We start from the raw sequence: 16,229 nt of genomic DNA, 5'->3' as shown, positions 1-16,229 counted from the left end.
AAAGCTCAAGGCATTTCCTGTTGTTTGTTCAATCACATTTACCCAAATGTTAGTAGGTTGCTTTTTTATGTTTACTGTCCTTGGGTATGTCAGGGGTTGTGAACAGTAAAACGCTGTAAGGCCCAAAAAGGAATTCGATTTGTAAAGTGGTGGCAAGCAGAAGAGAAATTGTAAAGACTGACTTCATGTCTTCCCCTACGTTTTCTTTTTTGGGTCGCCTATTCATTTTTTGCCCATTAATACTCAGCTCTGTTTTATACTTCTCTGCGTTTGTGTCATCCTTCAGAGAACCCGTCTTTAATAAATTATGTGTTTAGCCTGTTTAGCTAGCTTGCACCCTCGTTTTTGTGTGTTAATAAATGACTGTAGGATTCAACTGCAATCATGGTGTTAATGCATACTAATAAATAGCAGCATTCTTTTATTGACTAGTGCTGATGATTGGACTAGTTAGTAGCCAATTATTGAAAATAAATCATGAAGAATACGGGAACAGAGGATATCAACACAACACAGCGTGTGTTGATCTCCTCCCTTCCTGTCCGTGCGATTCAGATTCTATGTTTTTAGTAACACATTTATTAAAAAGTTTCTGCTTGGTATCATCTGTATAGGGGTTCACTGGAACGACCCACCTGCTATTGCATTCACTTTAGGGCAGCTCCACCTTCCTCATGGTGCCCAGGTTCCAATCGCGCAAAACAAGCGGATCAAGCCTTCTTGCCCACAACGACGATTAGAAAAGTGACGTGGCCGCTTAAGCCATGTTGTCACATATGTCGTCGGCGCACCCACCAAAGACAGGCGGCCGACATCCTCACCACACAATATAAGTGACTGCGTCATTCTTCCCAGTGTCAGGACAGGCAGGTCTTGTGACTGAGCACTATTTTTACATTGGACGATATAAAACACTACAATTTATCGATTGATACCTAAAAACCATTACCGTTTTTACATCTATATATTTTTAATTGATTGGACCCTGATAGTAATTGTCGTCAATACTGCAGTTCCAACGTAACCTCTTAAAACAAAATATTTAAATCAATTACTAACATAATCACGTGAGTTAGTCAACTTACCATGACGATTATCGCCGCTTCTAATGTTCGCCGAGATTCGCCTAAATCTCGCAACCCATTAAAAATATTGTTCGTATTAAATTAAGAAACCCGGTATAGTATCTTAAGAAATACATACAGTATTTATTATTCCAACCAAAATATTGCTTCTTATTCTTATTTAATGTGTTAGAACATACTGAGGGCCCGTCATAGGAAAAAAGTTAGAAAATGCCCTTATATTACAAAATTGATCTTGAAATAGATTCTTGCGGTTTTCTCTTGTATTCAAATGCGTTTTTCTCTAAGGCAGTTTTTGCTTAAGAATAAAAATATTGAACTCTTAAATAGGCAACTATATAAGCTTTCATTTGATGTATACATTTTGCCACATCAATAATTGTAACAAAAGTTGTCATCATAAAAACGAGTGAAATTCTCATCAAAGGGGCGGGGGTTTGGATAATTTTGAACATAAATAAAATAGAAGCAGATATTAGGTGACCATTAGACGCTTTTACTCTAGTTGGACATTTATTAAAAGTTTCTTTGCTGCACGAAATATAGCTAAGCCAAAACTAAAATAGGCATGACCTTGGCGAAGTACAAAAACAAAAAGACCTTTGCCAATCACCTATATCCGAATCCGCCATTGAAATCTTTGAAATCAAACACTCAAGAACTAAAAGTATAATCCGAAAACGGGTTTTTGTTTCGTCATAGTGAAGGATTTGCCCATCATGTATATTTTGGGACGAGTTTGAGACAGGACCCAATTTTTTATACGATTTAAAATAAAATTATCCATATAGTATATAACGCATACTTTAGTCGACTTATACAAAGATAAACCGAAGAGAAGCTTTAGCGTGTATTAATTACATGCTTTAAATATACGCATTTCAATTTCACGTTGTGGGATCAGTGGTTTAATGACGGTAGCGGAGGAAGTCACGATCTCTATTTATCGGCCGTTTTTATAAATAACAGGTTTTTTGACAACTTGATATATCTCTTTCGAGGACATGTGTGTTGGTGAGCAAACTTACCGCAAGGTTTCGAAAATAAATTCTGATTTGAGTATTAGTTACATCATAAAAAATCAAAGTAAACTACTACTTATCAAACAGCAAAATGGAGCCCAAGGAAACTAAGGTAATGAAATAGTAGTTAACCCAGAGAAACTTTATTCGAATAGACGTACAACTCTAGCACCCAATCCCCCTCAGAGTAAATCAGTCTTATGATGCTTTAGGTGAAGATTGTGGACACCGAAGGCAGAATTGTTCCCGTGAACACTAGCGGGGAACTGTGCACCCGAGGCCCCCATGTGTTCAAGGGCTACCTCAACGACGACTCCAATACAAAAGAAGCCCTCCGAGGGAACTGGTACCACACGGGGTAAGGACCACGTCGTTCGCAGTGCCGACGTCTTTGATGAAACCCAATGCCGCCGCCATATATGAAAATACAAAAAGTTAGCTTCGTGCGGCACCCAGAGACTTACTACTAAAGGAAAATGCACGAACCGACAAAGCCAACACCCGGATAGAAAACACATTTGCCTTACTGAACCAGGATCTAAGACGCAAAGACGAGTGGTTGAAGAATCGGCAATTGTAATATAGTTATCATTATTTTTTGGCAAATTAAAAATTATAGCAAAAATCATAATGACGTTCTCGGAAACAAATAGACCGATCTCACCAAGCGTTCGACGCATGCGCGAGGCAGCCATAGCTTTAGTTCACAGGAGGCAATCGGCAGTGCACGAGACTGTTCGTGGCCTGCACGTGCAGAGCTCCAGCGAGGTTGTCGCATCTGCAGAAGGACTAAAGTTCCCTCAATGCTTTGCGGCAGCGGTGGCGTAGTCAAACTGGCTGTTGAGATCGGTCTATTAGCATTAAGTAACAAGTAAAACTTTAATTAACACTTGTAACTTATGTAACACTTTTAACAGCACCCGTTAGCTGAAACCAAGGCTGTTACTAATATTTACAACTAATGTCTACCATAATGGAAATCCTACAGCCTAGGCTACATTTCAACGTAAGTGAAACTGAGCGTCCGGAAAGTATACATTTCATAAGAAAACGTCTGAATATTTGGTTGTATTCCAGTGCATCATTATATGAATAATAAACCGACATTAGGCCCGGCTTTCGCAAGGATATTATGACACACGCTCCTTAAGCGTGTAAACGTTGGAATGAAAAGTATTGTGCACAAATTCTCTCGAATGAGGGCGCAGCGCCCTCATTCGAGAGAATTTGTTCATTAACTCATCAAAACTCTGTTCTTTGTACAGACATGCTATTTTTAAAAGACAACATAGAAACAAAAATGTTTCGAATTTCAATACTTTTTATCGAACGGTTGCCTAATAGCCAATGTGCAAGAATGGCTTCGTTATCAATGACTTGCTAGTAACCTCAGTTAGCCTAAATTAATTAATTTGTTTACGAATTCATAATTTCCACTTGCCTGGATATGGATATACCGTAAAATACCGTAGAGCGCTTACTTCACTTTCTCTAGAGACTGGGGCAATCTTGACATGGCCGCTTGTACGGTCAAATTGGGCGCTTAAAGGAGCGGTGCAATGATATTCAAATGGAATGTTATCACTTCACACGAGCTTACTGGCACTAGTGGGACTCAAGGACGTAACGCCACTGCCCAAGGGACTTCTTTGTTGCGGTGTAATTTCAAGGACAAAACCGATCAATTTCATTCAATCTCTCCTTTGCAAAATTCGACGACGTAGCGTGGCGATCGCAGTACATCCCAATGACGATATTAGAATGCTGTTCATACATTGGACCCCAGCATTGCGTGGGCACTCGATTTGGGCTCGTGATAATTGCTAACTCGAGAAGCATTCGGGTAGTGGCCTGTGTCCAATCGCTAGAACGACGACAATAGCCGAGCTCTGGAACTCAGCGCGTGTCCTGTGCTTTGCCGACCCCAGCGCGTGGCTATGATCAACATTGGCGGCCTATAATCGGCTCCAGATCACGTGGCCGCTTGTTCTGGCTGCGAGTTGAGGGGGTAAACTCTGCTTGTTTCTCTTGAACTTCTTTCTCGGACTTCTGTTGCGTGGGGTGAAAAACGAACGCGTGTTTTATAGGTCTCAGGAATTCGTTCTAAGCCGTATTTGCGCAAAGTACTAAAATTGTTCCATCGCCCCCTTAACGTATAATTTTTCAAAATTGCCTAGTTTCGAAAATGTTAATAGAGGGCGCTCTAACGAGGTGGGCGCTTATGCGATAATTTACGGTGGATTCCGTTGAATTAAAAATTTCTCACTTACAAAATAAATATCTAACTCTTTACTGATTTACTAATAGAAAAAACACTTTCTCATTTATATTTTCTTTCTCATTTATATTTTGTACTTCTCAAAGCTTTATCACTTAGCTCTTCTTTACCACTTCTTTAGTAACTTTGTTCCAGCCGAATTTCTTCTTGATCCTACATTCTACTGTCTACTGTTTCTTCTATTTGTGCACCGCTCTTTGTAACTTTGCGTTATTTATTGGTGCAATGGTTGTCTGTGGTAGATCTGCGCCCATGTGGACGGGACGCAGTTTCGCCGCCTCCAGAGAACTATAGCTTCAAATTGCCTTTCCGTACACATAACTTTAGTACCAGACGCTGCAGGACACCTGCAATTATTATCATTTGTGCAAGACCATGGCCTCCTCTATACGGAGAAAGCCTGCGACGTCGCGAGAAGAGACGGCCGCCGAAAACGGGAAAGGAGGGGCGGGGAAACGGGAGGCAGAAACATTTTTTTTTCCTATTTTCTTTCCGGTATTGTAGAGGGGAGAAACTCAACGTCAACCCTTTCCCGTTTCTCACTGCACCCGCATCTCCCCAGCAATCTTTGAACGCGAAACCGACGATCCCGGCCGTCGGTTTTGTTTAGCCAAAACTGCATGGTTCTTCCGCGGCGCGATACGATGGTCCGATCACGGCGCATTCCGCTGGCACGCCGACACCTCCGCCGACGCCAACGGTATCGTGCATTGCTGCCAGCGCCCTTTCGAGTCGCCGCAGCCGTTTCTCCCGGAGCACGAAAACGACGGTGACGAAAACACAAAAACAAACGTGGTTCGGGGAGCGGCCGCTCATGACCCAAGCGCTCGCTCACTGTCTCTGCCCTTTCTGCTCTGCGCTACCATATTGGTCACCGTTCCGCGTGCTCCGCCTCTCGTTTTTCCTGCGGCCGCGCGCGCTATGACTTCACCGTCGATGTGCGAGGCTTTCTCCGTATAGAGGGGGCTATGACAAGACGCAACTACCAATAAAACATGTATAAGTGCCTGGATAAGATTCCTGCATCACAAAATAAAATTGCCATAAACAATTGTAGCGGAAGATTTAGGTCACGAGAATCATCTGAGCGATTTGGAAACGTGTTGTATTTCTGGATTGGCGCTCTGACACAGAATCATAATTGGAATGCTCCTAACTCAAAATCAAATAAAAAAAAAATAAAAATAAAGATCGCACAGTTTCTTTTTTTTTATTTTCTGTAAAGTTTATTTTGTTTTATGGACTAATTTATACTCGCTCGAGGCACGTAAAGAGTGATATTCTTTTGGAAATTCAATGTCCTAAGAGCGTTTGCAAAACTTGCTTTCATTTCACGCTTGACGTTTCGGAAAAAAATATGTATTTTGAAGAGAAAATTAGGGCGAGTTTGTAAAAAGAATTTATATTAGCTGCAATAGCGCGTAACAAAAAAACTAAAGGAGAGCTAGGACACATAGGACAGGCAGCGCTAATAATTCGCGATGTTTATTCGTCTTATTTGAAAAGCAAGCCCACGGTAAAAAGAACGCAAAAAAAAACAAAAAAACGAGCAATTTGTTTTTAATCTTTGGCGGATAAAGGAACTGAAGTGGCGCTGACACAATTGTCAATCAGTCGCGCTATCTATCGTCTCAGCGCCCATAATTTTTCTGATCAGAGGTTGGCCACTCCAAAGCAATAGAGTGCATTTGTTTTAACATGGCATAGCACGTTTACATCCTCAGCTTAGTGCAGTGAATTTCTGGACTGCCACAGAAAGTCTTGTTCATATTGTTAAGATGATCTCGCAGCCGATCGTGGAGAATTCTGCCCGTTTTTTCGACATACCTTTTGCCACATGAGGGTGGAATGGAATATACTTCTCCTTCTGTACACTGAACAAGTGGAGTTCTTAGACTGAGTGTGTTGTAAATTATTTTATATAAACTACTAATTTTTATTTTGTGCCGAAAAAGCCACATTTATATTAACCTGGTAACTAATATTTTGTGGGATTTGCGATATCTTTAGTATAGAAAGAACCACTACAGGTCAACACATAATAAAGAGGGAAAAATTGTATGAGTTTACATTGCTGGTATCGCCATTTCTTAGTTATTTCCTTCTTCACAGGGAGGAATAAATGGTGTGAATTTTATGCGTTGTTCGACTGAACGACGCAATTTATGCGGCAACATGCCTTAGTTCAGCTTCGTGCTTCACACCAAAGGCCATGACAGCTCTCAGCAACCCAGTTTATGTGATCGGTGGCGTACATTTACGCGATAAAGTGCAACGAGTCCTCGGCTATGGTCCTAATTTTGCAGTTCGGCCCAAGAAGTCAGCACCTGAGCTGCTGTCACTTGTGAGACAAGTGTCACGATGGGCGCCTGAGGTTGATTGTTACCGCTACACTTCTCAAGACGATGCTCTTAATGCAATTGCGTTGATGAGCTCGCGTAGCAGAAATTCCGGCATCGGCGTCCACGTAAGCGTCCATGTCGGTGTCGGCGTCGAAGGGACCGAAAATCCCATAAAGCAACGCGCGCAGCCACGGGTGACGTTACAGGGCGCAGCGCACTTTGCAATATGAGATTTACCCTCTATATTTGTCGCGAAAACTTTCCCGACAAATTTAGCGGAATATTTTCTAGAAAAGTTTATCCGCTAAATTCCATAACGCAACGCGCGCCACCAAGTGTGACGTCTCGTGTGACATCACACGTGGCGGCGCGCGTTGCATTATGGGACGACACACAAGCGCTTGCGCAGGTTGGCAAGGAGAACGCGTATATCTAATGCTCTGCGAACGGGACCCAATAACGCTATCGCGTTCCACTCTTAAAGGAGCTGTGCAACAATTTCAGTGCTTTCCTTAAATAATTTTGGAGTTGGTGTCTCGACTTTTCTGAAGTAAATAGCAAAACAGCGCTTTTGCCGGCATGTCCTAGTTTTCATTTTAAAAATGAACAAAGATTAAGATTTCTGGTACCTCTCAACTACTTCACCACCTTCCGAGTCACGTGCGCTGCAACGTCAATGAGGGTCGCGCAGGGTTGCGGTGAACCTCTCTTTCTAGAGCCATCAGTGAGCAGCGAGAACTCATCCGCTCGCGACCACGTGCTGGCGCAGCGAAAAACAATATGGTGAAAGGAGGAAAGTCTCATCCGGGTCCGGCCACACCCGCCCGTCACTGCCTCCGTTCCCCTCGGGCTTTCGACGGCTGTTTGCGGTAGCAGATAGAGCTGACGATTGTGTGGACCTAGGATAGATGGTACAACTAAAACTCCGTATAATAAAAGTTTGGCCGATAATACCAGGTTCTTGACGCATTTATATTGATGTTGGAACGACAAGATTTATAGAAACGTTACCTTTTATCGAGCAGGTATTCGCACAACTTGCTATCTTTCTACAAAACCTCATTGATGTCATGCCGCGTGGTTCTCAAAGCCGCCGCTTGCGGCTGCAGGTCGGGGAAAATTATCATTTTTGCCTTTCGATTACGCGGCAGGACCATCTGTTTTGTCCTCTTGTGTGTTTATTTCGTTTTAAGTCAATTTCGAAGGAAGGAGGTGTGTTTTCTTTCCTTTGTGACAAGATAGGCAATGTCAAAAGCAGAAGATGGAAAATCTTTCAAGGTTAAAATCGTTGCACAGCTCCTTTAAAGGCGGAGCTTAGAAAACCCCTAAAAGGAACAAAAGCATTTTTTAACAGTTTGTTTGGGACACGCTTGTCAAAAAAATTAATTTTGCGCGAAACAATATTAACGCCAAAACGATGGCGCTAGAAGCGAGGGGGAAAGAGCGAATTACCATCTCGTTGAGCGAATGACCATTCCGTGACGTCATGTACTTTGCGCGCAGCATTTCAAATAAATCTGTTGCCGTAAATAATGCTCCAATCTATTTTTTGCGGAAAACTTGTTTTTTGACGCGCGTGTTCCAACCAGATTGTTACAAAAAAAAAACAGTTTTTGTTTCCTTCTTAGGGGCCTTTTAAGCCTCTCCAAGATTTTTTTTACTGTCTCAGCCATCGGTTTCACGCCTGCCTGTAAAAGAAACTGAGTCGTACTTGAAGGAACAGTCCCTATTCGTTCTAAAAGCAGACAATGTGGGTGGGTATGTTTTAATGTCGACCCATATCTTGGATACCAACGCCCTTGCAGCAATTGACTCACTTTTCTAATACCCGAAGACCATTTCCTTATCGAACGTAAAAAGTAAGGCCGAAAAACCTTGCCTCTCTTCAGGTTTGAAGCAGGTGTGTTCCATCAATTTCAAGAGAAAAAACGTTAGTTTATCAGTTATAACGTTTCTTTAATGCAAAAACTCACAAACAAAAATGTCCTTGAAGAGCCATCGTTTCAGAAGGGTGCACTTGGCAAAATGCTCTGGCCTTTTACTTGCAAGTCAAATTTTGGACAGTGCACGATCTGTTCCTACTCAAGGACTAATTATGTCATCAGTTTTCTCACTCAACACAGTGAGAGCGTGCTTCGGTTATCTCAAAGACCTTTATTATTGTATTCTCTGAGAACCACCTTTAACAAGTGTGGAAAAGTGTATTGACATTTTTGTAGCTGTTGCGTTTCAGAATGCTTCAGGGGTCTCTCAGGGTACATTCCTTTAGTTATTAAAAGTTCATCTTCCACCTACCTTTGCCAATCGGGATGGAATATCGTCCAGCAAAGGAACGGAGAAGGTGTTTGGTTGCACATTGTCCCGATTCTCAGTGACACATACCTTGCGCACCTTAGTAGCATTATCTTAGGTCGCCTAGTCAATTCAGTAGTTTAGTTTTTCTCTTTGTAGATAATTTTTTTTATTTCCCTAAAATGTGATAAAAAATGACTCCCTAGCAGTCTCCAAACTGATATCTTTACCTCGTCTTAACCTACGATAAAGGCTAAAGCAACGGGCTGCCATGTCCAAGCACGAGCCAGTTAGAGACCACGTGTTATTCCGGCGTGCGTATCTCCCAGGTTCGCGCATTGATGCGCACGTCGCAGCAATACACTACCTGGTTTCTAGCTGGCTCGTGACTGAACCTGGAAGCTTGCAGCTTCGGCCTTTAGTTCATTGTAGGGTGAGACAAGGCATAGCATCAGAACCGGTGTACATTCGTTGTAGAAAAATCATGAGCTCCCAAACAAAGCATGAATACGATTTTTAGACCTCACATCATCGTTGGAGGACGATCATGTATGTTTTTTCACAAGAACCAAGAGGAAAATAACGCTCCTTCATTGACATTCGGCGCATCCAAATTTAGAAAAAAGGAGCGTGGCTAATTTATCCTTAGTTAATGTCTTAAGTAATTTCTGCCCACATTTGTTGAAAGTGAAATTCTATGCGTAGCTCTCAAGGCTCAACCTGCAGGATATTGAGATTACCTTTTATTATCTGAAGTATAAGATATATTAAAGAAGGTAAAATGTGCGAGCAAAGAACAACAGTTAAAAGAGAAGAAGAGTGTACCGGCAGTGGTTCCCTACATGCAAAAAAATATTGTATAACCTAGAAAGGATAGCAAACCGGGTTGACATAAATGTGTTTCTTTCCGCACCAGACAAGCTGAGTATTTTATGTAAAAAGTTAACAACGCGGTTAATCTAAGACAAATCGGCACAAAGAACGCCAAAATCTTTTTGTTCTGTGTACAGGAAAGGTATATTCTGCACAACATGCACACATGTGGCATTCGGTATATATGTCAGACAACAGGGCAGATGTCTCAACGATCGGCTACGAGAGCATCTTAAAAAAACACGAACAAGACGGTCTCTGGCCATATAGGATTTCATTGCGGAGACTGTGTTTGTGATCCTCGTTTCACGACATGCAGCATATTGGCGACGAGCTGCGACCTTCTATTTCAAGAAATTATTGAGGAAGAGAAGATAGCGCGACTTGATGACAAATGCGCCAGTTCACCTTCTTTTCCATTATCACCCGAAAGATTATAACACTTTTCGAAGCCGTCAACATGATGAGCGCAAATTTCTCAGCTATTCGGTGTTCGGTTTATTTTTACTGTGGTCCTGCTTGTGACCCCAATGTAAATCAAAAGTGAGTTTTTAGACAGCTCTGTGTTTTTCACTTCTGTCTCCTCTCTTTTATTCCTAACTTGTTACGCGCTGTTGCTGATAATATATGTGGTAACGCTTCTAAGTCGTAACGTGTCTGACGAAGTATTTTTGGCGCAGATAAACTTGCGGGAAAAAAAAAAGTTTTTCGGGAAAAGGTGTTTTTGTGGCACAAGTTTCATAACTCTTAACTTAAAAAGCGGTTGTTTTGGGAGTTCTGCATGCCGAAGTTCTCGCGAACTACGAAAACTGAACATATTTCGGAATGCCCACTTTTACTCTATGTGTCATGCTATTTATCACTTCTAAATTAAAGATTGATACGAAAACAAATGAATGTGATGCAAAACTAACATTCAAATTTTCCCGGTCTCCTCATTAGGGTGACGTCGCATTTCGCATAACTTGAAAGTGAAGCAGGCAGTCTAAAAAACACAATATTTCGCGCGAATTTAGCTGCAGCACTAATTTCACAACAACAATCTTCTTGTATCACGTCGGTCGGTATACAAGAAGCTTGTATCCCGTCGCGATATACACATATTATATCATCTGAGATCTTGTTTCCTGTGTTTCCACTAGAACCGATCAGCCTCTCAGACCAAATTTTAACCTTTAAAAGCTTCGCAAAAAAAAAAAAAATATATTGTGACTTTCATTTTGGGGTACTAGTTTAGGTGAGTGTATTACTATGTATTAGTATATAGATCAAATGTCATAACATTGGAATGCAGCTTTCAAAATGTTTACCCTCTCTGTTCAACCGTTCACAGGGATGAGGCGTCCATGAGCGAGGACGGTCGGATCACATTTTTGGGTCGCATCAAGGAGATGATCCACAGTGCGGGTTTTAAAGTGCCGCCACTGGAGGTTGAGAGTGTCCTCAACACGCACCCCGACGTGGAGGAGGCGCGGGTATGTTTCCTAAAGCGTGACAGACGGTGTGGAACGAGCGTGAGAGGAGCTGTTCCTTGCAACGCTCTGTTTTAAGAAACTGGGGCATGAACTTGAGCGCCTTTATTCGAAAAAAGCCCGTAACATGTTAGCGTTACAGCTGAAACAATTGACGAGGAACAGCGTTCAATCCATTTCTTCATTTTATAGTAATGTTAAAAAAAAATGCACCAACAGGCTCAGCTCACTTCATCGAAGGGACCCGGTCACGTAAGGTGCTTTGTGGCTATGATCTTTAAAAAAAAAAAAAAAAAAAAAAAAAGATGGACTAGGTAGCGGAAACTTTAGAAAACGATGTCCAGCATAGGTTTTTGTTTAGAGCTTCTGTTAATGTGTGCGAGTATTCGACGACAATTTGATTCGGTGGAAGGGACCGGTCAATGTCGCCATGAATCTTTCTCCGTTTAACCCAACTTCTTTATCTTAACCCATTCTCCCCACATGTCGTCTCTCCTTTTAACAGGGTCAAATCAAGGTTACGTCCTTAATTTACTGCTAGCAATCATGAAGATCCTCACATATATTGACTCGAGCGGTTCGCTTTATAAACAAACACAATACAAGAAAAAAAAAAGAAAAAAAACGCGAAATTGTCGACGGGTGTTTGTACATTGCTCGGACTCGTTGCGTCGATGGCTCTTACTTTAAGATTTCAAACTCGCGCGGAATGAGGCCTTGGAGTGGTAAGGCCAGGTGTATAGTTAGTCTCTTTCGCTGTGTTATTCCAATGACCGGAACGTTCACAAATAGAGTCGAAAATGGGGGAATGGCAAGATGGCGGATTTTTTCCAGCGCTTAATATTTTGACGAGCCACACCCAAAAAGCAGGTTTTGGGGGTCATTTTCGCCATCTGAAGGTCGTTTTTTTTTTCTCCCACTAGCCACTAGCAATATAATTAGGTAGCGATTTGTTCCAGTTCTTTACTCTATAAAAATAAAACCTATTTTGGTTCTTTTAAACTAGCGGAAGTTAAAGTTAAAGGCTCTTCCATTTCCTGCCATTTCTCTACAGGTGATTGGAGTACCGGACAAGAGGGTGGGAAATAAGATATGCGTCTGGATCAAACTGCAGCCTCATAAATCTTTGACTCACGAAAACATCAAGATCTTCTGTACAGGAAAGGTATGCAATCGGGTTAAGTCGTGTGATGGCTACAGTTTAATATAAGGAGAAGTTTATCACTTGTATCTAAACAAATTTTTTAAGCCTATATGAATGCCGAACTTTAAAGGTGGCCACCTTTTTTGCACTTGATGTACACTTTTGGCGTGCAGTTTTATTCTGAACGCAGAATATGTACAATAAAATAAGTAATTCTGCCAGTTTTAAAATATCGTTTCAGACATTACATAGCAAAGCCTTTTGTAAGTAGACCAGTATAAAGGAATCATAAAACAATGTTGAGATCAAATGTTACTCACTGTATGGGCACATGAAGACTGCTATATTTGACAGAGATTTTCACAAATATATGAAGCGTTTATATACGCGGTGGTTTGGTTTATCTGATACAGAATGTTTAAGCGGGTCACCAAACACGAACACTGTCTTCGCAACATGATTATTGGGCTCGGCGGACATTACATTCTATCTGTGAAGTTTTCTTGAACACTGGCAAGGACCTGAGTACTAACGTGTGGACTACCTTGTCTTAAGCGCTTTGAATACGCGACTTTTCGTGAATACAAAGCATTATGAATGCGTCAACCAGCACAGAAATAAAACTTGTGAGAGGATACATAAGAAAATAACCGTCACGATGTGTTTACAAATAAAGTATAAATTGTAATATGTAATAATGTGTACAATGTTTATTAAGCATAATGTGAAATAACGTATAATATATAATAATGTGTAATAACGTACATATATAATAATGTGTAATATTTTGCAATATAGTTTTGCCCGATCGATGCAATTAAAACTTAAAAGGCGGTCAATATTTTGAATAAGCCAATACCCAGAATGTGACGAAAGCCCCAATTATCTTTCATATAATCATGATTTTTTTCCGGTTGTTTACTACCCGATTTTGAAACGGCGCAAAAAGCGCTACGCCATAAGTAAATTGCGTTCCGTGTACAGTTTAGAGAGCGCGCCCAACTTAGTTAAACATTAATGGATACTTGGTGTCTGCTTTAGATGAGAACTGTAGCCAGTGCAGTAGCACCGCTAACCTGTGGTCTTCAACGTGCATTACAAAATTTCGATACACGACCGCACGCCGGTGCGACGCTCATGCAGATAGAAACGGGCAGGGGTGGGTATTGAGGCCGTGATCACTTGTTTTTTTGTTTTTGTTTTTTTAGGGTGAGCTTTCGCTCCACGTGCTCCGAGTTGCTGTGCAACCCCACACTCGGACACAAATCACACTCGAAGCCAGCTGAGCTCTGTATTTTGCGAATTCTTTGAGACGCTTAGGTCGAAGAATTTAAAGCACGCGAAACGTCTTCGCAACTAAAAGCTGGGAGATGGCTCAAATAGACCCGTAGAAAAACAGGCAGCGCGTGTCCGCGCCGCTAAAATTAATGCCTGAAACATTGCTTATCGAGCCGGTAGTAGACGACGGATGAGCGGCCGAGGGCTGGTGAAGAACTGCGCTTCCGTCAATTTGAAGGCCTGTCCAAACAGGACACTCCAAAGGCGCAAAGTCACACGTGCGCCGATCCGCTTTCATCTGTTTTTTTCCCATGTGAGAAAGTTTTTTTTTTTTTTTTTTCTGTTTTGACAGAGGCCTAGAGCGTGCTGAACCCGTAGGTCCTAACACCCACTCACCCGCTCCGCTTAGAAAAATGTTTATGCGTCTTTTTACGGGAATATTTATAGAAAATTGTGTGTAGAGTCTAGAGATATACTAAACGAAATGTGTCCACTTTTCTATCCAGTGACTATAGCTTTCTGGGCCCTTTTGTAAACTTTTATAGAGCTTTGCGTACAAAGATTAGATGAAATTTTATAAAAAATATTCTAACACCGTGCCCATTTCTATTATAACGAAAGTAGCTCAGTGTTTCGCGAAAAATGTATATTCTAAACAATATTTCTAGGTTTCGCACAATACAACCATAAAACCATACACTACTCACCACTTGGCGTGTGTACATACGCAGGCATCACAGATGAACACACTACTGAGCACTCAAAACACTAGCTATTCAGTGGTGTTGGCAGCTCCACCTCTATATCCACCTCACTTGAAAAGCAATGATTCGAAGGAGAACCATTCCAGAATATTAAAATATTACGATTGTGTTCCTTTTTTCAAAAATAAATATATCAGGTGTGATTTATAGGGGTGGGCGATCTGCATCTCCAACTATAACGTATTGCAAGAGGTAATAATTATTTGACACAATCGAAATACCCAGCCTCAACAACATGGATCGAACTGGGCGTGATGTCGCTTCTCCGTACTTCATCTTATTATTTTGTTGAATCCAATCAATAGAAATTGCAGAGAAATATGGTGACAGAAAGTCTTTCGAAACTTGCCGATAGGAAATCTTTAGCAGTTCTGTCATTCGAACTTTATAAACTTGGGTTGGAACAAAGCCTATAAAAAGTTTATTGAAAATTGTCGATAAGACGTGACTGTATAGAAAGGAGTGGACAACGTGCAGGCGTCTTAAAACTCAGCTAACAAAATTTATTTCATAGCGCACTACAATTTAGGCAATATTCCTATAGACTGCCTGTATTTGTAAGGGTCTTTTCGCTAAAAGTCAAGGCCTCCGCTGTTGTTCATGCCTGAGCTTCCAGGAAAAAAGAAAGGATACAAGGTCGAGGATGCCAAGCCTCTTCGCGCGAGCGCAACCACGAAAGGCCGGACATATTTAACCTTCCTCCGTGGCGACGGTAGCCGTGCCAGATCAGATGGACAGGCACATAATTGCCAGGTCACGTGTGACGTCAAACCTGACGAGCGCCGACGTCACAAAGAAGAAGAAGCAGTGGTTTATGTCCGAACTGAAGACGGTGAGAGGGACAGCAGCTTTCACTTCATATGTGCGTGAAGTGTTGTTTCACGCGTCTTGAAGCGTACTCTTTAGACAGGCCTTGTTCTCCTCAGTTAAACAATTAATATGTCAATGTTTTGCTTGTTCAGTGCGAACGCAACCAAAACAAATTTTATAATTACAGATCCACGATTACAAGATACCGGAATATGTGCTGTTCGTGGACTCTTTCCCCAGGACAACGACCGGAAAAGTTCAAAAGCACACAATGCAGGAGGAAAGCGTGCGACTACTGAACTTCTGAGGGACGATTGGCGTGGGACAACGAAACACGTGAAAAAGAAATAAAGTATACTTTGCATATCTCACATCCGCCCGACTGTCGCACATTATTCACTCAGGTGGAAGCGATGTCTTATGGTAAGGAATGTTCCATTGACCACGAGCGCTGCTTGGTTAAACATTTAAAAATTACATGAGGATATCCCAAGGGTTCAAGGGTGCTTAGAGGCCACCGTACAATTCGCGCTTTCTACTTTTCATCACAGCTCCTTTGTCTATCCTCTCTACCTTTAAACCAATTTCAACTTGCCTCAACACGGCTGTTCTCGAACTTTAGAAGAGGAGGGTGCCAAGGTAATCTTCCATACAGAAAACCGAAGTTGTGCATCGGCCTTTAAAAGAAACAATTATGACATCCGTTAATTTTTTACTACATTTTAGTCACATTTATTTATATATCAACCCCGGCTCTGTTTACGGAGATAGGCGCGTCTGTGAAACGCGGGGTTGAGGCACGAACTAGCAACTCCGGCATTTTTTTTTATTGCATTCTTTAGCTACCCCCCCCCCCCAGATTTTTTGTC

General features: G+C 41.7%; 1 protein-coding gene across 1 annotated transcript in view; it reads left to right on the top strand.

The window, feature by feature from the left end:
• Positions 1-15,667, top strand: part of LOC120846999 (medium-chain acyl-CoA ligase ACSF2, mitochondrial-like) — a 72,511-nt gene extending 56,844 nt beyond the window's left edge. The window contains exons 13-16 of the mRNA XM_040218940.1: positions 2,320-2,465; positions 11,226-11,367; positions 12,419-12,529; positions 15,548-15,667. Of these exons, the coding sequence (XP_040074874.1) occupies positions 2,320-2,465; positions 11,226-11,367; positions 12,419-12,529; positions 15,548-15,667 (519 nt within the window). The remainder of the gene's footprint in view (positions 1-2,319; positions 2,466-11,225; positions 11,368-12,418; positions 12,530-15,547) is intronic.
• The last annotated feature ends 562 nt before the right edge of the window (positions 15,668-16,229 follow it).

Source organism: Ixodes scapularis, unplaced genomic scaffold (assembly GCF_016920785.2).
Source record: "Ixodes scapularis isolate PalLabHiFi unplaced genomic scaffold, ASM1692078v2 PGA_scaffold4__175_contigs__length_147842914, whole genome shotgun sequence".
NCBI lineage: Eukaryota > Metazoa > Arthropoda > Arachnida > Ixodida > Ixodidae > Ixodes > Ixodes scapularis.
This window is presented reverse-complemented; position numbering and strand designations above follow the sequence as displayed.